This window comes from Emydura macquarii, unplaced genomic scaffold (genome assembly GCF_026122565.2).
Source record: "Emydura macquarii macquarii isolate MOO-44397 ecotype Brisbane River unplaced genomic scaffold, CSIRO-AGI_Emac_v2 contig_3345, whole genome shotgun sequence".
Lineage (NCBI taxonomy): Eukaryota > Metazoa > Chordata > Testudines > Chelidae > Emydura > Emydura macquarii.
Window position 1 is genome coordinate 5,586,488 of NW_027133482.1, and position 22,373 is coordinate 5,608,860.

The 22,373-nt window shown below is 49.4% G+C and overlaps 1 protein-coding gene across 3 annotated transcripts in view; it reads right to left on the reverse strand.

Moving 5' to 3' along the window:
- Window positions 1-22,373, reverse strand: part of DYSF (dysferlin) — a 273,511-nt gene that overhangs the window by 32,556 nt on the left and 218,582 nt on the right. For all 3 annotated transcript variants that reach the window (XM_067533631.1, XM_067533629.1, XM_067533632.1), the window contains 8 exons: window positions 20,334-20,462; window positions 15,291-15,446; window positions 13,914-14,005; window positions 11,603-11,773; window positions 10,475-10,617; window positions 7,472-7,611; window positions 5,022-5,110; window positions 4,526-4,621 (listed from right to left, as the gene is read on the reverse strand). In XM_067533631.1, coding sequence (XP_067389732.1) covers window positions 4,526-4,621; window positions 5,022-5,110; window positions 7,472-7,611; window positions 10,475-10,617; window positions 11,603-11,773; window positions 13,914-14,005; window positions 15,291-15,446; window positions 20,334-20,462 — 1,016 coding nt within the window. The remainder of the gene's footprint in view (window positions 1-4,525; window positions 4,622-5,021; window positions 5,111-7,471; window positions 7,612-10,474; window positions 10,618-11,602; window positions 11,774-13,913; window positions 14,006-15,290; window positions 15,447-20,333; window positions 20,463-22,373) is intronic.

Sequence of the window (22,373 nt, forward strand, 5' to 3'; positions counted from 1 at the left end):
TTTTTTTATGAAAACCTTAACTAATTTAGGGGGGGAATGATAACAATGATTTTTAAGAAAGATTCACAGAAAAGAAAATACATTTTCTGATGAGATGTAAATCTCCCCCATTCTCCCTGGCCTGTGGGGAGACTGGGTTGGGTAGGCTGGCTAATGTTGCTGGGAATTGAATACTGTTTGATGAGTTTAATTAATGTTCGTTATATTAATGCTGTGCCTGAGTTATGATTTGATCTGATATGATATAATTGGCAGCCCTGATTATTTATTAACGTATGTTTGAATGCCTGTCCAGGGTGCCCAAAGCATTGCACGAGAGCCCTCTTATTGCAGATTAGCAAAAATCCAAATCAACGAATACATTTGGATTTTTGTAGGTGCTGCTTTTTCTCTCAGGATTTGCTGCCACCCCAGCACACGTCAGGGCACTTAGGCTACGTCTCCACTTACGTTACAGGGGCACAACTGTAGCACTTCACAGGAGATAGTCACTACAGTGACAGAAGGGGCTCTCCCATTCCCTGAGAGACTAGAACTGTCTACATCAGGGATAGCTACCTCTCTCGGGGTGTGAATTTTTCATACCCCTGAGAGACATAGCTATGTCGATGTACGTTTCCAATGGAGACCGGCCCTTACAGAAGAAAAGAAAATCACTACTAGGTAATGTGCAGAAATCAGTGGCCAAATTTTCAAACCCAGATGCCTAAAATTATGCTCCTTAATCCATATTTAGGCATTTTAGCAGACATGGCTTGACTTTTCCAAGGTGCTGAGCCCTCACAGCTCCCTTTGACGTTAGTGGGGTTTGTGGATGCTCACCACTTCTGACGTAATATGCCTATAATGACACCGAACTCTCACATAGCACTTTTCTTCATTTTCCAAAGGAGATCAGCAGTATTATCCTGATTTTACAGGTGTGGAAACTGAGGCCCAGAAAGGGAATGTGACTTGCCCAAGGTCACTCAGTAGCAGAGCTGGGAATAGAACACAGGTTTCCTGAGTCCCACACCCATGCTGTATCCAATAGTCTACACTGCCTCCTCTGTCTTTTTTGTATTTGGGCGTCTAAGCAGACAATAAGAAAAGCCTAACTTCGGCTTTGACAATTTTGGCCAATAATTTCAAAAGAACTTTCTATAGGAAATTTTAATAAAAAAATGAGAAATTTAAAACATCTCTTGTCACAGCATCCTAGACATGTAGGGCTTGGAAGGGATCTCCAGTGGTCATCAAGTCCAGCCTTGTGTACCGATGCAGGTTCATGTAAGCTTAGACCATCCCTGAGAGGTGTTTGTCAAATACGTTTTTAACAACCTCCGGTGACGGGGATTCCACAACCTCCCTTGGACGCCTGGTCCAGAACAAAACTACCTTTAGAGTTTGTCCTAATGTCTACCCTAAATCTCCCTCGTTGCAGATTCAGCCCATTGTTTCTTGTCCTACCTCCCGTGGACATGGAGGTCCATTCATCACCATCCTCTTTGCAACAGCCCTTTACGTCTGTGTAGACGTAGCTGTACTACTGATAACACAGGACAAACTATTACACCTCCGGAAAGGCAGGATGCTGGACTATGAATTAGGGGGACTGACGTCTTCTTCTAGCTTGGCCATTAGAAACACAAGACCAGAAGAGATCTCCTGGGTGAGTGAGTCCAGTCCCCAGCGATCACAGGCAGCCCCATCACCTCATCCCATTTATAAATGTATTCATATGCTGTGTGGCCTTGGGCCCCTGTTCCCACTATCACCCCGTGTCTCTCTTATCTATGTCGATTGTTGGGACAGGGACTGTCTCTTGCGAGGTGTTTGTACAACGCCTAGCACAGTGGGGCCCGGATCTCTGTTGGGGCTGTAGGTGGTTCTTTAATGCAAATAATAAACAACAGCTTAGTTGAATGCAAACAAAAGGCACTGTCATTTATTTTAGGAGTTAGGGCCCTGATCATGATCTGTCTCACTGGCCTGCTTATATGCAACCACCCCATCACAATAGCTTCTCAGCTCTCGTTAGCAGGTTAACTGGAATCACGCATAGCCACTGGTCAGGCTTGTGACAGAGGTGACTTTGTACCATAAGGCATCATATTAAGTCACTTGTGTGTGGGTGCTCAGATGCAGGAAAGGCTTGGCCCTGCCAGGCCTTCGGGGAGCCAGTGTCATTCAGGAATGTTTATTCCCCCGTGGTTTCTTGGGAAGACAAGGCAGACAATAGTTGGGCAAAACCTTTAGCTCATTTACAGCAATGGGAGATCTGTGGAGAAAGTTAAAAAAATCAGGGTGGAGGGGGAGGTGGATCAAGCATTAGACTGTCCCACTTCTCCAATGCCATCCCACCTTGCCCTGCTAATCCTGAGATAGGAAGCGAATGGAACAGCGTGGCTGGAACTGACGACAATGAACTTGATGTGAATACCAGGTAAGCAGTGTTGCATTTTGGATTTACAGGAGGAAAATTGGGATTGTAAAAAAGGGATTTACAGTCGTTTCAAAATCCTACCTCTTCCTGTTCATAAAACCATGAACGTACAAAATAAGTAACTCCCTTGGCTGCGATTGCACTATTTTACACAAGATAAAACATAAATGGAGTCAGACAGAGAAGGGAAAACGCGCCAGAGGAGTTACTGCCGGCTGCCGCATTTTTGTCCAGGAAAAGGAATTTCAAAAAGGTGGCTATGTAAACAAATCTAGCGCTGTATACAGTACTAGTACATGCATACAGTACATGCATAATCCATGCCAGGGATGAGGCTTGGATTGGGCTGGTATCCAGGAGCAGAGCATACCAGCACCTCTCTCAAGTTGCTATCTTGTCCCTCAGAACCCCAGCTGTTATGGTTGCAAAGAAAACCGCAAAAATGCGATCTGACTGTAACTAATACACTGGTGTTTGCACAGAGCCTGGAACAATAGCTCGCAGAGGTGGGAATTTGCCCCATTTATCTCAGTGAGAGGTTAACTCAGGTGTCAATGAAGATGATATGAATGTCACAATTGTTAACTGTTTCACTGCTGATCTGCAACGCATTGACACATCAATGTAGAGGTCCCGGACAACTGGAAAAAGGCAAATATAGTGCCAATTTCAGAAAAGGGAAGAAAGAGGATCCAGGGAACTACAGACCGGTCAGCCTCACCTCAGTCCCTGGAAAAATCATGGAGCAGGTCCTCAAGGAATCTATTTTGAGGCACTTGGAAGACAGGAAGATGATCAGGAACAGTCAGCATGGATTCACCAAGGGCAAGTCATGCCTGACCAACCTGATTGCCTTCTATGAAGAGGTGACTGGCTCTGTGGATGTGGGGAAAGCCGTGGACGTGATATACCCTGACTTTAGCAAAGCTTTTGATGCAGTCTCCCACAGTATTCTTGCCAGCAAGTTAAAGAAGTATGGGTTGGATGAATGGACTATAAAATGGATCGAGAGCTGGCTAGATCATTGGGCTCAACAGTTGTGATCAGCGGCTCGATGTCTAGTTGGCACCCAGTAACAAGCATAGTGCCCCAGGGGTCGGTCCTGGAGCCGGTTTTGTTCAACATCTTCATTAATGATCTGGAGGATGGGGTAGATTGCACCCTCAGCAAGTTTGCAGATGACACTAAGCTGGGGGGAGTGGTAGATACGCTGGAAGGTAGAGATAGGATTCTAAGTCACATAGACAAATTGGAGGATTGGGCTAAAAGAAATCTGATGAGGTTCAACAAGGACAAGTGCAGAGTCCTGCACTTAAGACAGAAGAATCCCATGCACAGCTACAGACTTCAGACCAACTGGCTAGGCAGCAGTTCTGCAGAAAAGGACCTGGGAGTTACAGTGGAGAAAAAGCTGGATATGAGTCAGCAGTGTGCCCTGGTTGCCAAGAAGGCTAACGGCATATTGGGCTGCATTAGTAGGAGCATTGACAGCAGATCGAGGGAAGTGATTATTCCCCTCTATTCAGCATTGGTGAAGCTTCATTTGTAGTATTGTGTCCAGTTTTGGGGCCCCCACTACAACAAGGATGTGGATAAATTGGAGAGAATCAACAAAAATGATTAGGGGGCTGGAGCACAAGACTTATGAGGAGAAGCTGAGGGAACTAGGCTTATTTAGTTTAGTTAGAAGTCTAGTTACAAGAGAAGAGCGAGGGAGGATTTGATAACGGCCTTTAACTACCTGAAGAAGGGTCCAGGGAGGATGGAGCTAGGTTGTTTTCAGTGGTGGCAGATGACAGAACAAGGTGCAACGGTCTCAAGTTGCAGTGGGGGAGGTCTAGGTTGGATATTAGGAAAACACTTTTTCCCTAGGAGGGTGGTGAAGCACTGGAATGGGTTACCTGGGGAGGTGGTGGAATCTCCATCCTTAGAGGTTTTTTAAGCCTGGCTTGACAAAGCCCTGGCTGGGATGATTTAGTTGGAGTTGGCCCTGCTCTGAGCAGGGGGGTGGACTAGATACCTCCTGAGGTCCCTTCCAACCCTAATCTTTATGATGAGTCTATGATAACGGATATACACTGAGATAGCAGGATCGCCTACCCTTTCACGTAGATGTCACTCATCTTCTCTCCAGTGATGCTGAGGTCATCTAGGATCACGTCTTTGGTGTTCCAGATAATGCAGCGCAAGAAGAACCTGAAACACACCCTCAGAGACATCAGAGCAGAACAAAAACTAAACTGGTCTAAAGTGGAAGGAAGCCAAGGCTGTATTTAAAGGCAGCTTGTTCTCAGAACAGCTCATATACAAAGGCTCTGATCCTGTAACTTATACTCATGTGAGAAGTCTCCATGGGTGTAAAGCCACCCCGAAGAGTCTGGGCTGAAGAATGCTTTCGACGCACATGGCTGTGTGCAATTAGGGCAGGCAGAATGCGCCAAGCACTCAGATCTTCTCCGACATGTGCCTACCTATTCGCCAGGCAGAAGGTGCAAGGAGTCACTATTTCTGTGTTTAAGTGACCAGATCACATGGTCTGTGCCATAAGCATCTCAGGCAGAGCTCACACACCAGTAAGAAACAAGAATCAAGTTACCTCTTTGCTTTGCGTGGCATGACATTGAACGGAAGGCCAGGCGGGCCCAGAGACTTTGGAAACAAATCTACCCACATCTGTAGCTTTCCCTGTAATGAAACAAACAGATGTGAGGTCTAGGAACCAAGTTAACTTCACTCGCTTTGTTCTATGCGCTCATGGAAATATCTACAAGAAACAATTAAAGAGCTCAAAGGCAGGAGGAGATTTATTTTCGATGATGGCTTGTTATTTCAGCAAACAGATCCGGGAGCTGAAGCAAAGTACCCTCATGGGGGGGTGCACACAGGGTACGAAACGGCTCTTTAATCTAGTGGAGAAAGGCAGAACGAGAAGTGTCTGGCTTAGCTTCCCGCCACTGAATTCGGATTAGAAAGAAGGCCCACATTTTTAAGTAAGGGTGATTAACCATTGGAACAAGCTGCCAAGGGAAGGGATGGATTCTCCATCTCTTGATGTCTTCAGCTCAAGGCTGGCTGCCTTTCTGGAAGATACTCTTTAGCCAGACGCAAGTTACTGGGCTCAATACATGAGTACCTGGGTGAAATGTAAGAGCCTGGGATACACCGAAGGTCAGATTAGATGATCTAATGGCGTGTTCTGGCCCTAAATTCTATGACTGAATCTACCTGCGTTGGGCCAGATACTCAGCTGGTGTCAAAGGAGGTAGGTAGCTTCACTGACCCAATGGTGTTACATCAATGGACACCGGCTGGGGAGCTGGCCCTGTACTTTTTGATGTTCTCAGGAACGGGTGCAAGGAACCATCGAGGGACATTTAATTCCATTTTCCAGTTGCTTTTCCAATATTATATTCCTGGGCTGCAGAGATCCTACTGAAATCTGGTTAGAGGTTTGTTTTTCCTTTTTTTTTTCCAGGTGGTCACTTAAAGGGTTAATACCACTGGATGGTGACAAAGATAGACTTATTGTCTTTGACAATTCGCCCATGCCAAATGTTCCGCTCCGCCCCCCCCCCCCCCAAGAAAAATCTCCTTGTGTCAGGAAACAGCAGCAAACTTTAAAAGCCCAACGTATAGCTTACAGGAAACTGGCCGGGGCACGCAATCTATCTACTCGTTTTCAAACAGTAGGTCAGGCCTTCCTTCTGGGAACTCCAATGGAGTTTCACTGTGGACGCCCTTGGCCCAGTTTCTTCACTATTGATGAGAAGAGCTGGAACGAATCCTTCTACTGATCCTCCGAACAAATCCTGAGAGGTGCTGAGTACTGCAACCTACTTGATTTCCTTGGCAGCTCTGGGTGCCAGCACATCTCAGTATTTGCTCCACGCTAGTTCCGTAGGGATGTGGCAAACCACCCAAGATTTGGGGGATCCTTTAGGACTTATCCAGCCATCTTAGCTCAGGCTTCGTCACAAGATTTCTGGGTCTGCTCACTGGGAGATACCAGAAAAGCCAGCTTCGCTTGTCACAGTTCTAGCGAACTGCACCCACCTGGGCAATATAATGTTTAGAAAGGAGTTAACAGAATGGTGTTTAGTCTGACTGTAAATTCCTCCAGCAAAGGACTGTGTCTTTTGCTGGTGCGTCTACAACAATGTTAATCCCGGCTCATCTACTAACCTGCTGCAGTCCCTGTACCTCTGTTTCTCTAGCGACCTTTATCTATTTAGATTGTGAGCTTGTTGGGGTAGAGAGTGTCTATCACTGCGTGTTTATACAGCACCTAGCGTGACAGGGCTCTGATCTTGGCTGGGGTGTCTAAATGCTGCTGTAACACAGCAGAGCACATTGTTGGCACATCGGTAAACAAGATTCGGGTGCTATTGTAGTCAGCGTGCTCTGCCATCCCAGCAGAGGGAACAAAGCGGCTGGAGAGACAGCGTGGCCAGGTAATGCTGTGTTCTAGCCCTGACAGTGCCTCTGTGGCCATGGGAACCTCTCTTAACCCCCTCCCTGCCTCTGTTTTCCCCATCTGCAAAGGGCAGACGATATTCTGCTCCCAGGGTGTCCATTCGGTGCTATGGAAGCACCCATTGTTACTGAGTGGGTTCTAAACGAGTGCTGGTCCGAAGAGTTTGGTGGAAATCTGGGTGATGGAGCTATTGAGGCATCACCCCGTCATCACTCTCTTAACCCTTTACACACAGCGAGCGGTCCTCACCGGCCACCAGGACGCCCAGCCAATGGCACCGCTCTGCATGAGGGAGGCTTTGCAGGACCAGGCCCTGATTGGTCCTTGTCTGATACAGAGGGGAAGCCTAGCACCGGTTGGCGGATGCATGCACAAGATGCAGCTGCTCATGGGGTGGAAAGGCGGCGCTGAGCAGACACTGCCAGGGTAATCGGAAGCACCTGGGCAGTCCAGTAAGAAGCAGCGGTGCATGCAGTGCCCGTTGCCAAGGGCCCCTTCTCACCCAGCTGCTCCTGGGCCAGCAGAGAAGCTCTGTTTCAGGCTTGGTCACTGACACACCCTGCGGCTCCTACCTGCTCGATTTCAGGTTGCAGCGGGCTGTAGAGAGACCTCGTCTCCACGTGCTCGGGCACCAGGCCCTGCTTCCGCAGCACGTACAGGGCGAGCCGCTCCTCCGGCGCTCCCAGGTGTGGATTGACGGGCTTGCCATCCTCTGCCCCGGAGAGATCAGACAGCGAGAGAGGTTACTGGACACCCTCCGGGGATCCTCAAGCACTACCCATCTGGGGCCCCGATTCGGATCTCACACGGCGACTTACACCTGGGTTAACCCACGGACTCCCCCTGCCCATCCCATGGGAGCTGTGACAACCTCGGGGCACAGGAGCTGGCGGCCTGCCGTTTGGCTGGAGAAGGGGACGGATGGGGGCATGTTTGGTGAGGGATGCTCAGCTTGGAAAGCCACAGACCACCTCGACCCACCACGGCCCAGATCTGACGGCCCTCAAGCCGCTCTACCGCGCAGGGTGGCTGGAGATGGGGGCAGTGAATGGGACCATTTGCGGTAGTTTGCTCAGAGGCCTGGATGTATTTTTGTAAAGGTTGGATGGATGTTGTTCAAAACACATCCGTTTAACCCGTCTTTCTAATATGCGGAGGGCTGTGGATGGGCATTGCTGAAATCCATGTATGTGGCCATTTTCTTCTCTTCTGGCACCGGTGTGAATCAGGGGCAACTCCACTAATTTCACTGGCGACAATAATGCCTCGCTCTTCCATGGCGCTTTTCATCAGCAGATCTCATGGCATTTCACACGCTTCCCCGTATTTACCCTCACACACTCCCGTGAGGCAGGGCAGGGCTACTGTCCCCATCGTACAGAGGGGGAACTGAGGCACAGAGAGGCTAAGTGTCTAGCCCAGCATCACACAGGGACGTCACACATCAGGAAATTAAACCCAGATCCCCCAAGTCCCAGGTTAACGTCCTAACCCCTGGAGAGGCGAATCAGGCCCCTATTGATGACGAACAAACACCCATTCGCAACTGGATTTCAGCAGCACTCAACGCCCAGCGGCTCCCATGGGATTCATGATCAGATTTTCACAAGAGGCCAGCACAGAACGGGAATCCATCGTGCTGATCTCTGCAGACAATCTGGCTGATATGCGCATATTGCACGCCCCCGCACACACATGCAATGGAAGCCAGAAACGTCCTACGTTCTGAAGCACGTTTCAATCACTGCTCCATTCGCCAGCCTTACCCTTTGGAAAAGGAGCATTGTTTGCTATTAGTGGACAAGATCTAACAACTAAGGTCCCTGTCTGCTCTACACAGACATTAAAGGTCCCACACCGTTTTATAGAAGAGTAAGGAGTATATCCAATTGGCATGAGCCAAAATCGGCCCTGTCCACCGATCTGTGCACTGATTTGTTGGAGTCCTCCACTCCAGAGGTGGCTGCATTTCAGCAGAGCCGTGAGTTGGTTCAAAGCACCCCGCGGGCCTTTGAAATGAAATGCGCTCTATCAATATTATTACAGTTCTGCTGCTTTCAGGTGATATATCCCAGCTTCTTTCTTGGCAATGCCTTGAAGTGGTTAAACTTCAGGCACATGGGATATTTCCCAAGCACTGGAAACCTGGCTTGTGTATGTGTGTGTGAGGCTCCGAAATAAAAACCTCTCTCTGAAACCAACAAGGTGGGGGTTATGAAATAATGGTCTGGGCACAATGCTTGTAAAACCCATGCTCTCGTATTTAATGGCTTCACTTTATGCCCCGCCAGGCTCAGATCTGACACTGTGCTGTGCACACAGCTGGTTTCCAGATCTCACTGAGGTCAAACCCCCAAGCTTTGTTCTGTTTTTGATGTGATGGCCATTAAAAGAAAGCAAGGTGAAAGGCAGACTGGGGGGGGGGGGAGACGAGCCCCGCTCAACTTAACACTTCTCCAGCACTTGGCGAAAACCTGATGCATAATGAGAAGCTGTGAAGAAGTCGCTGCGTCTTAGCTCCTTCCAAGAGGGGTCTGTGCTGCAAAACCCTAAAATGTCTGGGAATGGTTTGCATCTCTGCCACGTGCCCCACTTGTAAATATCAGCCCCTCCGCAGGCAAAGTGCAGCTGGGTGATCACACAAGTGTGACAACCCTTTGCGCGCGTTGGGAGTTTATAAGGAAACTGACACCTTTCTGCACCCCTGCATATTTGCATGGTGTAATTTCGCCTCTTTGGCTGGACCGAAAGGTACCATTTTGAATCCAAACAGGTGAAATTCCACCCTCCTGGCAGATTTCAACCATGCACCGACATACCATTTGTGTATATACCACAGATGCCCTCAGAATCAGAGCTTTCCACCTCTCTTTAGCTGGCACACGTTTTCTAGCTACAAGGTTACCACCTTTCAAGCTGTGTTACGATAAACGTCAGTTGTGTCACACTGGCCTGGTGGATGTGATATTGTCGCCCTCCAGTGGGTCTACCCAGCAAGTCTAGCAGCCTGCTACCTGCACACAACGGCAGATTTCCTGTAGCCCAAGTGCTAGAGCCCTGCATTTTTGCAGCTGAAAGTCCTGGGTTTAATTCCTACTGATGAGAGCGGTGTCTGTACGTGTCTGGCTGTGGTTTGCTACTATTACAGAAGGTATTAATCTGATGGAAGGACGGCCAGAGAGTTCCTACAGCACCTTGGAAAAGTCACAATCTCTCTGTTCCACGTCTATAAAAGGAATAGGACAGTTCTTCCTTCCTCCCAGTCTTGGGCTGTCTAATCTATTTAGCTCTGTGGGGCAGGGACCGGCCCTAGGAGTATGTACAGTGCCTAGCGCGACGGGGCCCCAATCTGGGCTGCAGTTCTAGGAGCTGGGTAATACAGGGTAATACACTCTGGGTCGGCAGTGTGGGTCTTCAGATCAGATACAACATGATCTGACGCTCTCACTGTAAATCAGCCCGCCTGTTCCCCTTTACCTGTCCGTTTTGCTACCCCGTTTCAAGTGCTGCCAGCCACCAGTGCGATAATCAAGGGGTGAGGGGAACGGTTCGTGGATGTGAGGTGACTACTTTACCGAACTCAGAGAGGACGTACTCCTGCTCCCTGAACGTGACTCGGTCTGGCTTGTAGACGGGAGCTTTGCAGTTGCGTTGCAGGGAGAAGAGGTGAAGCAGTTGGGAAGGTCGCAGCTGGTCTCGCCACTGGTTGGGTCCGGAACTGAAGCAAGACATTAGTGAAACGATGTTGTGAAATGCACCCCACCTACCAGGGTCACAAGCGCTCAGGGGGACTGGCCTGGGCTGCAGCAGAAGAACAGTCAGGGAGACCGAGGCTGAGATGGTTTTTAAACACACCCAAGTGAACTCTAAGAGCCTGCAAGTAGCTGAGGGTGGGAGAGCAGCTGTTTAAGGGAGCCCAGGCGGACAGACCTAGGCAAAATGGGATCCTTGTTATGGACTCACGAGCCGCATTTCGTGTGCTGGCTCCCTGCCTGGAGGTGACTCTCCCTGAGATCAAGCAGGGGAAACTTCAAGCTGAAAGTGGCCATCTCCACGGGGAAATGAGAGAAGCCCCATTAGCTGAGACATTTCAAACCGTAGGGACCAATCGCGTGCTGGCAGGAAGTGACCTAAAAGCCTGGCCCATCTCGCACGCCTCCCCTACGAGGCTGCGATGTAGTTCAGATCGTCACACGTCGGTGCATCTGGGCAAAGCGCCTGCTGGCCTGGCCCGGGGGACCCTCCCTTTGAGACGCCCTGGTCCAGCGGGGGAAGGTCTCCCTGCAGCACGGCTACACAGGCAGCGGCAGGCTGCACTCTGGCTTCAGCTTCCAGCCAAAATTCAACCCCGTCCTTTATTCCCGATCCTGCTAGGCCACCTCGCCCAGAGGGTCTGAACCTTTCCCATACCCCCCCCCCTTTTACATATCCTTCCATGCAGCTGGGATATTGCCAGCCCCCCCACTCCGTGGCTGACAACCCCTGAGCTTGCCCATCCAGCCCCCCCCAAGACTAGGGCAGGCATGTCCTGCACCCCTCTCAGTATCCGCCGGACGATCCTGGGTGCGCTAGGGTGACTCCCACACGCTCGTGGAAAGCTCCTGGGTTCCGACACCAGCCCCGCAGGGCCCACAAGGCATCGCGTGATGTTGCGACACGTCGCGCGGCCCTCCCCGGACACCGGAGCCCTCGGCGGCACCTACGTGCAGTAGGTCTGGGGCAGGCCGCATCGGGCCCCGAATTTCGTCAGGAACCGGTTCTCCAGGTCGATGACGGTCTCGCCAATCTTCTCATCCTTCGACAGGAGGTCGTAGTCATAGAGCGTGACCTTCAGGTCCTTCTCCAAAGGCAGGGTGCAGGTCAACTCGAACATCCTGTGGGAAGAGGGAAGGCACGGGAGCGTTGGGGTTCAGGGCCAGCGGCCAAGCCAGCCTCTAGGCACCCACAGGAGCGCAGCTGGCCTGGAGTCAGCTGAGGAGAGGCAGCAGCTCAGGGGCTGCCCAAAGCATTCGCCCACGGCTTGTTCCCAGCTTTGCGCCGGGTAACCCAGTCCGGACTCTCGGTTTGACTCCTGACCTGGGACGCCCGGCTCTGACCCTGGCCTGCAATTCCTGACTAGCGACTCTTGCTCCAGCCACGAGGCACGACCTCCCGCGCCTGAGAGATGAGCTGGGGGTGACTGGCTGTCCCCGGGGTCAGCTGCGGATCCCCTCTTTGCACAGACACGCCAGTGGAAACAGACCTCCCGTCATCCACCCTCCGGCACACGGCAGAACAAGACGGATGCCGTGCTTACAGGCCTGCCGTTCCCTCCGCTGTCCCACCATGCCTGGCTGAGGGATGCAGAGCTGTGAACTCCCGGTCTGCACCGGGGGAGACCCGGATTCTGCGCCCAGGTCAGCCGCTGATTAATCCGTGCGGCCTTGGGCAAGCTGCTTTCCCTCCCTGGGCCTCCTTTCCCCCTCCACAAAACGGGAATGATCCTGATTTCCTTTGGATGAAAAGCAACCCCGTGCGAGCTAGAGATGGCCCTCAATACCACCTTATTTTAGATGTGGGGTCTCCCATCCAGAAGCATCCCAAAGAATACTCTCTGGCTATACGGAGTCAGGCAGACACGTAAACTGGTAGATCTTCACTGAAGTCGATGGAGCTGGTCCTCGTGCTCCTGTTATATCATATATACAAGGCACACGCATTATGCTGGGCCTTGTTCTCATCTCACTCACACCAGCCTCGCTCGCTGATCTTTCACTGACTTCCCTGTTTACACCAACGACCAGGGTGTGGCCCATTGTGTCTAGGAGTCACTTCACTTGCTGCTGAAAGGCGGCTGCCTCCGGGGTGGAATGTGCTGCCCTTTTAACAACACCCCACCACCATGCAGCAGCGTTTAGGGAGGGAAGGCAGTGATTGTGCCTCCAATTAAAGCGGCAGGGGGAATTCAGGTCAGCAAAACGTAATTAGCCACGCTGGAAAAGAGCCAGGATCCCAGGGTTACTCTTGTGAAAGGAGAGCTTTAATAGCCACGAGCAGCCGGGACCTGGGTTTTCCGTCTCGTCTTAACGACGGGGTGGTAGGAGCAGAGCTCTGTCTAGACTGGCCTTTGGCTGGAAGCCAGGCATGGCAAAAGGGATCGTACCCTTGGCTTGCGGGGCTTGCTGTGGACAGCCAAGGTCATTATTATTACATGCATTACGGCAGCATCTGGTGCCCTAACTGGGAGCAGGTCAGCGTTTGCTATGGGCTGCACAAACACATAGTAAAGGGGTGGTCTATAAGCTGAAGACCCTGACAGCCCTAAAGAGACGATGCAGGGAAGTGACGGAGGTCTAGAAAGTCAGGACTGGGGTGGAGAAAGCGACTAGCGAAGTGCTATTTACTCCTTCACAAAACGCAAGAGCCAGGGGTGACCCGATGAAATTAACAGGCAGCAGGTTTAAACCAAACATAAGAAAGTATTTCCTCACACACCACACAGTCAACCTGTGGAACTCCTTGCCAGGGGATATTGTGAAGGACAAGAGTGTAACTGGGTTCAAAAATGAATGAGATACGTTCACGGAGGATAGGCTCAGCAGTGGCTATTAGCTAAGATGGTCAGGGATGCAACCCCATGCTCTGGGTGTCCTGAAGCCTCTGACTGCCAGAGTGGACGACGGGATGGATCACTCAATAATTGCCCTGTCCTGTTCATTCCCTCTGAAGCATCTGGCATTGGCCACTGTTGGAAGACAGGACACTGGGCTAGATGGACCCTTGGTCTGACCCAGCATGGCCGTTCCCATGTCGTATTATCACCTCTATTTTACAGATAAAGAACAGCGAGTCAGTGACTCACCCAGGAACACAGAGTCAGGAACTGAACTAAAACCTTGCAAATCCCAGAGCACTGCCTTAGCCACCAGACCATCCTTCCTCTCCCTTTCCTGCTCTTTCAGGTCTGCTTGTGACCCTCCCTGGGGGGCAAGTCCCACCAGCTCCATGTGGAACGGAAGAGAAAGAGAAACGTACTTTCCGAAGACGGGCTCCAGAGTGCATGGGATGTAACTGTCCTGGTCATTAATGGATTTCTTTCCCACCGAAATCTTCACGTAGGGATCACACTAAAGAGACAGGAGGAAAGGAAGAACTGAGTAGGTGGGGCTGCTACACACTCATCTTCAATGACAATAATAATCACTAAGGAGCAGATTCTGCCACCATTAACCATGTGGACCAACTCTTCGTTCCATGAACAGCCCCTGAGTGAGACCCCACGTCAGCAAGGGTGGCAGAAAGTGGACCTTTGCACCTCATAACAAATTCCGGTGGGTGCCAATGCTGGCCGATCCGGCAGTGACTCCTGTTCCAGGCCCAGTATGGGCATGGACAGGCAGCGAGGCTGAGCCATCAAGGTGGCAGTATGGAAGGGGCTCACCAGAGTTGCCTTGAAGACCTCATGACAGCCCCACGCTTTGGGGGACACATCACTAATTTTGTCTCAGATCAGCAAACACCCTGCCCCCAGGGAGATCATAGCCAGAGGCCGGGGGGTGGAGGAGAAGAACCTATGATGCAGAGGTCCTCAGGGGGCTGGCTGAGTCAGCAGATGTAACTCAAAGACACATACGGAGCATGGCCATTGAGTAAGAAGTAGCCAGTTCTCTCCCGGCTGCATCACGCGGGAGGAATCAGAGCATGCTGGGAAAGGAAGCTGGTTGGAACTTTGGGTTTTTTTGGATAGAAAATGCCTTTCCAACCCCAAACACTTCCATTTCGCTGAAATTCTTTGATGAAAAATTCTTATAAGGAAAAGAAAGTTTTCGTTTCATTTCAGTTTTTGAAAACTGAAAAAAAAATCTATTTTCATTTTTGTTTTTTTCCATCTCTCCATTTTTAAACCATGTTCTCCTTCTTTTCCAGGGGGAAAAAGGGAGTTTCAGAAAATGGTTTGTCATTTTTATTTTTTTTTTTAAAGGGAAATAAAACAGAAATTTTCCATTTGAAGCAAAACAATTTTCTTTTCATTTTAAATTTTTTGTCCAAAAAAAAAAAAAATTGTTTCTGAAGATTTCTGCCCAAAAAAAAAAAAAAAAAAAAAAAAAAAAAAGTTTTTTTGGGAAGGAAATGTTTTGCTTCTATTGAAATTTTGGGCAGAAATTAATTTGGATTTTCAACCAGCTCTGTTTAAAAGTCTGACAACGATACAGGAGAGCTTAGGCCATTGGGCTTTGAAAACATGGAAATGGCACTTTGAAGAACAAGTTGGTGACAGTTTTTTCCTAGATGCCAAGGCCAGAAGGGACCATTTTGACCATTCAGTCTGACCTCCTGGATAACACAGGCCAGGGAATTCCACCCACGATTTCTGCCCTCAGCCCCATAGCCATGGCTCCCAGCTGCTGATACCTTTCCATTGGAGTCCTTGGGTTGCAAGTGGAAGGCACGGATGATGTAGACTCTGACGAGACACTCCTGGGGTCCTTTGGCTGGGAGCTGATGGAACTGACGTGGTGGAGCCGGCACTCTGGGGTCATCCGGGAGAGGGTACATTTTGAAGGAGCCCTGAAAAGAGATTGAGCATTCACATGTGTGCACACACAGGCGTGTGACACTACAAATGCTAATAAGCTGTCAACTTTGTGACTGAACTCGGGGAAAATCAGTGCAATGCGGCTTGCGTAACACCACATCCCCGGGCAAGTCGTCTGCAGGAAGGATGGAACCTCAAAATCTTTAAGCATAGCCTTCTGCTCTCTGCGCTAAAGAGCCAGTGTTAGCTAACTCTTCAGCAGGCTCCGCCACCTCTCTCTGTGCTCCAGACACCACTAGAAGGGGTCAGAGGGCCACACTGAATGGAGGAGCGATCCTTCACTCCCTGTCCTAAAGCTGCTAAACAGCTGCCGTGTTCCAACCCAGAGGGGGCCGCATGTCAGCATTCGACTAGTGAAGTGATGCCTATGGGTGCATCTACACTGCGGTTAGACACCTGCGGCTAGCCCGGACCAGCTGACTCAGACTCAGCCCCCCTCACAGGGTCCTAGAACCTGGGACCCAGCCCAGCCTGAACGTCTACACCGCAATTAAACAGCCCCTTAGCCTGACTCAGCTGGCCTGGGCCAGCCACGGGTGTCTAACTGCAGTGCAGACAGACCCTATATGTCCTGAATTACTATGCAAGGGTTTTCTGGGATATAATTACTTCGGCCCTGTTCCCCGTTTACACTACTGTCATTTGTATCCTTGCGTTGCCAGAGTGGTGAAAAGGGCTGTTAGTATAAATGAGAATTGGGCCCTTAATAAGAACATAAGAACAGCCAAACTGGGTCAAACCAATGGTCCATTTAACCCAGTATCCTGTCTTCTGAAAGTGGCTGGTGCCAGGTGCGTCAGAGGGAATAAACAGAAGAGGTCATCATCAAGTGACCCATCCTGTCGGCCATTCTCAGCTTCTGGCAACAGAGGCTAGGGACACTTCAGAGCGTGGCTTTGCATCCCTGCCTAATAGCCATTGACGGACCTATCCTCCATGAACGTATCTAGTTCTTTTTTGAACCCTGTTATAGTTTCGGCCTTCACAACATCCTCTGGCAAGGAGTTCCACGGGTTGACTGTGCATTGTAAGAAGAAATTCTTCCTTTTGTTCATTTTAGTCCTGCAGACTATTAAATTCATCGGGTGACCCCTAGTTCCTGTGTTATGAGGAGGAGTAAATAACACTTCCTTATTTACTTTCTCCACACCAGTCATGATTTCATAGACCTCTGTCATATCACCCCTTAGTAATCTCTTTTCCAAGATGAAAAGTCCCAGTCTTATTAATCTCTCCTCATATGGAAGCTGTTCTATGCCTCTAATCATTTTAGTTGTCCTTTTCTGTACCTTTTTGAATTCTAATATAGCATTTTTGAGATGGGGCAACCAGATCTGCTGGCAGTATTCAAGATGTGGGCGCACCATGGGTTTATAAAGAAGCAATATGATATTTACTGTCTTATCTATCCCTTTACTAAAGAGTCTCATCATTCTGTTAGCTTTTCTGAATGCCACTGCACATTGAGTGGATGGTTTTCAGAGAACTACCCACAATGACGCCGATATCTTGTTCTTGAGTGGTAACAGCTAATTTAGAACCCATCATTTTATATGTATAGTTAGGATTATGTTTTCCAATGTGCATTACGTTGCATTTATCAATCCTGAATTTCATCTGTATGCTTCCTAATGTTTTGAAGGAGCCAAGATCCTCAGATGAAATTGTGCTTTATAAACACAAAGTATTATTTGCTACAGATACATTTAAAGAGAGACGGGCAGAGTGAGTGCACTGAAGGGACTGGCTCTGAGCACTTGCGTACACAGCCTGACAACCCATTCACACACATGGTCTTGCCACTCCAGGAAAGAAAGGTGCTTCATTGTTTAGACCTAGTCAGCCGCAGGCAATGCTGACTCCAGATGTGATTTTCCACATGGATTATGTCTAAGCCTGTATCGGTTTTGAAGTGGAGAAAGTCGTCACTCCAGGGGATATGGCAGTCAGACCTGCCTAGGCAGGTTGCTCTGAGTGTGTTTGTTAGTACACTTTTATGGCCGGTTTTCCATGGGGGTGCTAATAGTAAATAATTCATCCTAATAAGCACCAATACAGACTGTTTTTACAAGACCTTTCAGTCAGCAGGACCCCAAAGTGCTCTGCTGACAGCATACAATGCAAATTCTCTCCCGCACACAGTGTGGAGAATCAATTGCCCACCACTGAGGTGCTGACGCCTCTGGGCGGAACACAGCAGCTGCACTCTGCCAGCAGCCCTACAACAGTGTTAAGTGCAATTTCTTCTTTCTTAGATCGTAAGGGCTTTGGGGCAGGGACCATCTGTTTTTTCTGTGTTTGTACAGCACCTAGCACAATGGGGAGGGGCAGACCAGGGCTCCGAGGTGCTACTTCAATACAAATAAATAACAGGCCCTTGTAGTCAGGACTTTAACGTCTGATCCATAACGTGGGCTTGGGTCACGTCTACACTTACAAGGGTTAGATTTTAATCAGTAAATACCATAAACATCCATTTCACCATACACACACCCCCCAACAAAAAACATTTCCAGTGCCAATAATCTAAACTTACAGACAGGCAAAAATTTTTAAAATGTAGGGTTGATTTAAGGCTAAAATTTTGACACATGATGTTAGAGACACAAGGCGGGTGAGGTATTATTTTTCATTGGACCAACTTCTGTTGGCGAGAAAAACAAGCTTTTGAGCTACAGAGAGCTCTTCTTCCGGTCCGGGAAAGGTACTCCCAGCGTCACAGCAAAATGCAAGGTGGAACTGATTATTTAGCATAAGCAGTTAGCACATGTTCTAAGGGGCCATTCAAGGTAGAGTGACTTGTTAACACCTCTGCAGTCACCGGGCAAAAAGAGAGAGTTAGCGGGGTACAGATTGTTGTAATAAGCCATAAATCCAGTGTCTCGGTTCAGTCCATGTTATTTAGTATCTAGCAAAGTTATGAATTTAAGCTCCCAGGCTCATCTTTGAAAGTGTCGTGCAGGTTTCCTTTGAGAATGAGGACTGAGAGGTCGGATATAAACTGATGGCTTTGTGAAAAGTGTTCACCCAGAAGTGATAGGTGTTTTTGTCTTTTATCATTTTCCTTGTGCGAATACATTTGAGAGTGTAGCGATTGTCTGGTTTCACCCACATGGTTGTTATTGGGACGTTTAGGGTTACCTAGGGAGGTGGTGGAATCTCCATCCTTAGAGGTTTTTAAGGCTTGGCTTGACAAAGCCCTGGCTGGGATGATTTAGTTGGGGTTGGTCCTGCTTTGAGCAGGGGGTTGGACTAGATGATCTCCTGTGGTCCCTTCCAACCCTCATCTTCTTTGATTCTATGATTTAGTGCAGTAGATTTAGTGCGCAACCATACATCGTGATACGCATGTGTAAGACCCCTGGATCTTGAAAGGTGTTGGGTGGGTGGACGGCAGGAGGTATTGATCACTGTAGCAGCAGAGATATGGCTGCAGATTTTGCATGTTGTTCTGGCAGGATTGGTGCCGCTTTGACTTGATGTGTCTTGGGCTATGGGGAGCTTTCTGCTGATGATAAGCTTGGAGAGGTTGGGGCTTGTTTGAATGCCAGAAGTGGGGGTTGAAGAAAGATTTCTCTCAGGATGGGATTGTATGAGTACAGGTTGTAGCTGTTTGATGATACCCTGTATTCGTTCCATTGTGGCATGGTAGGTTACAACCAACTCAGAGCAGCTCCAGACCCTGCCAGAACAGATGCAAAACTTGCAGACGTATCTCCGCTGGTACGGTCATCAACACCAATGATTCATTACTCTGCTAGACACTAAAAAGCATGGATGGAACAGAGACACTGGATTTATGGCTTATTACAACAATCCGTACCCCACCAACCCACTCTTTTTGCCCTATGACTGCAGAGGTGTTAACACACCACTCTACCTTGAATGGACCCTTACAATATGTGCTAACCACTTATGCTCAACAATCTTTTCCACCTTGCATTTTGCTGTGACGCTGGGAGTACCTTTCCCGGACCGGAAGAAGAGCTCTATGTGGCTTGATAGCTTGTCTCTCTCACCAACAGAAGTTGGTCCGTTAAAAGGTATTATCTCATCCACCTTGTCTCTCTCATATCCTAGGACCGACATGGCTCCAAGTACAGTGCATACGACACACGGTGTTGACAGTGTGTGTTTTAATGGCTCTGAAGCTTTAACTTTTTTTCAATCTCAATGTCCATTGTCACCAAATAATTATCCAACACCCTCCTCGTCTGACCCTCCGTACGTCCCTACAAATGTGAAAACTTAAATCAATAAAAACAGAACAGAAATGCATCAAACCCACAATTTTACACAACTGTGAACATTTCAGTAAATAAAAATAGGGAAAAAAACAAACAAAAATGAACATTGGATATTAGCCGTCGGAATTATAAAAGTATGAAATAAAAATCAAATTCTGCCGAGCCTGTCTACACTGTAATCACAGCTCCAGCCGTTACCCCGGAACAGTGAGCTCAGACACTAAAGCCGTGCAACCACTAGACAAACCCACTAGCACCCTGGGTAAGTATTCCCAGAGTTACTCTTGCTGAATGAGCTGCCGCCGCTTCACTGCTCCGGGACCTGCACTAGCTAAATTCAAGCTAGCTGGGGTAGGTCTACGTAAGCTGAAATCACACCCTATGACTGCCGTGTAGACACACCCATCGCATCCAGGATGTTAAGCACCAACTCCCGTCTTCTCTGCCCTCTGCAACGTTCCCAACCCCTGCCAGGCCTGGAGTCCAACAGATCCTTCCATGCTTGATAACAAAGAAATATTCACAGGGAGGCACTAGAGGGATTAAGCTGCTAGTTTCCAACTGACTATGGCTGGATAAAGCAATATAAATGATAAACAGAGGCTGTCGAACCTTGAATTCCCCCACCACCGAGGGATCTTCGTTGGTGTCTTGTGTTCTGCCGCGGTAGAGCTTGAAGGAGCGGCAGAAGTCAGAGAGCCTTTCAAATTCCTCGACATTCTCCAGTTCCGTCTCGTAGACCTAAGAAGGAAAACCCCCCTGATTAAAAGGATGCATTTCATCCGTAAAGCACAGGGTGTACCCCAGCTGCAGAATATCACAGCTGCGTCTGTATCTCCTTACTCCCAGAACCCTAGAGATCAGGGAGGGAGAAGGCCTTTCAGATCACTATGGTAACAACAACCTTTCGCAGACCCCTTAAACCCCAAGGGTCCGTGGACCACAGGTTGGGACCCACTGACCTAGACCGCCCCTTGAGGCCAACGTGGGATGGTCACTCTCCAAGCACTTTGTGGTTTAAATGACTCCAGGTATGTCTACACTGCAATTCGACACCCGTGGCTGCCCCGTGCCAGCTGACTCTGGCTAAGGGGCTGTTTCATTGCAGTGAAGACACTTCTGCTCAGGCTGCAGTCCAAGCTCTGGGACTGTCTCCCCTCGCAGGGTCCTAGAGCCTGGGTCCACACAACAACAAAACAGCCCCTTAACCCGAGCTCCGTGAACCCAAGGCAATTGGCACAGGCCAGCTGCAGGTTTAATTGCAGTGTAGACATATCCTCAAGCAACAGGGCTCCTGTTGCATCCCCAGGGAGCGTCTTCCACAGCCCAAGGAACCGCATCGGTGGGAACAATTTCCTGGCAACCAAAGCAATGATTTCCCTGTTTTAAATTCAACAGGGGGCTCTTACGCTACACTTGTTGCTGTGGGATTGAGAATTGAATTCATCCTGCTTGTACCAGCTTCAACAATTCCTCTCCTTCCTTGGGGTTCACACCCTTGTAGGCAGCTCATTTGTTGAGTTATAAACTGGACGGTTCTCTTTTTGGGTGGTTTGTCTCCCCTCGAGTACTGAAACAAAACCAGCCGTGGTTTTGTCCAGCATCAGCTGGTGGGATGCTATTTTTAAAAGTGTGTCACGCCACCCCACTGGTGTGATCACACCATCCCCACATGTGAGATCACACTGGCATGGACAGGCCCATGTCATTTCCAGTAGCACCGGAATCTCCGATATTCTGGGAATGCGTGCGTGGCCAACTCATGCTCGTCTAATACTTGTAGACTGATAGCGCCCCGCCACACCCAGCCCACAGGCCTCAATCCTGCAAAAAGTTACTCATGCGTAGAGCTGGTCAAAAATTTTCCAACCATTGCCCGGGGTCCCCTCACCGTCTCTCTCTTCAGTGTCCCCCTGGACCGCAAAGGACTTGGAGACCCTCAAGCTTGCAATCATCGGTGGTTTATTTACAACATGCATCAGAATCTCCCACTACCACACTGGGCCTTGGCTGGGCGGGCCAGCCAGCCAGCCAGCCATCGCTGGGGCTGCTCAGGGTCCAGGGAGACCAGCAACACCTCTGTATTTCCCCCTCCCCGCAACTCCTTCCCCCTCTGCCCTCAAACCCTCTGAGACCTGGCTTATAAACCCTTCTGGGCCAGCTGGGCAGCTGCAGGTCATGGCCTAATCAAACCTCCCGGAGCTGCTCAGCCTGTGCTCACACACAGCTGCCTTCCCTCAGGCAATCAAGGCCCAGCCCAGCCACCCGCTCTGCTGCCCCTGAGCGAGCTAAGCTAGCGTGGCAGGGGCTGACCAGGGGTTCACTCTGTCACATGGATCAAACAGAACTGTTCACAAACAATCTTTGTTTTCTGGAGAAAATCGGGATTTTTCACCAAAAAAAGGAAACCCCCCGAAACAGAAATATTCTGGTTAAGAAAGGGCACCTCAGTGCCACATGAGACTTGTAGTTCAGTTGTCTCATGTCCCCTTTCTCTTCTATGGGCTGGGATTCCCAGCCAGACTACATCCCCATGACCAAGGACTCCCATGATGCACTGCCATCCTTCTCCAAGAGGGGAGACTGTGCATCATGGGAGACGCAGTCCAACCAGGAAGCCTGGCCTATAGAGGAGAATGGGAGCACAAGGCA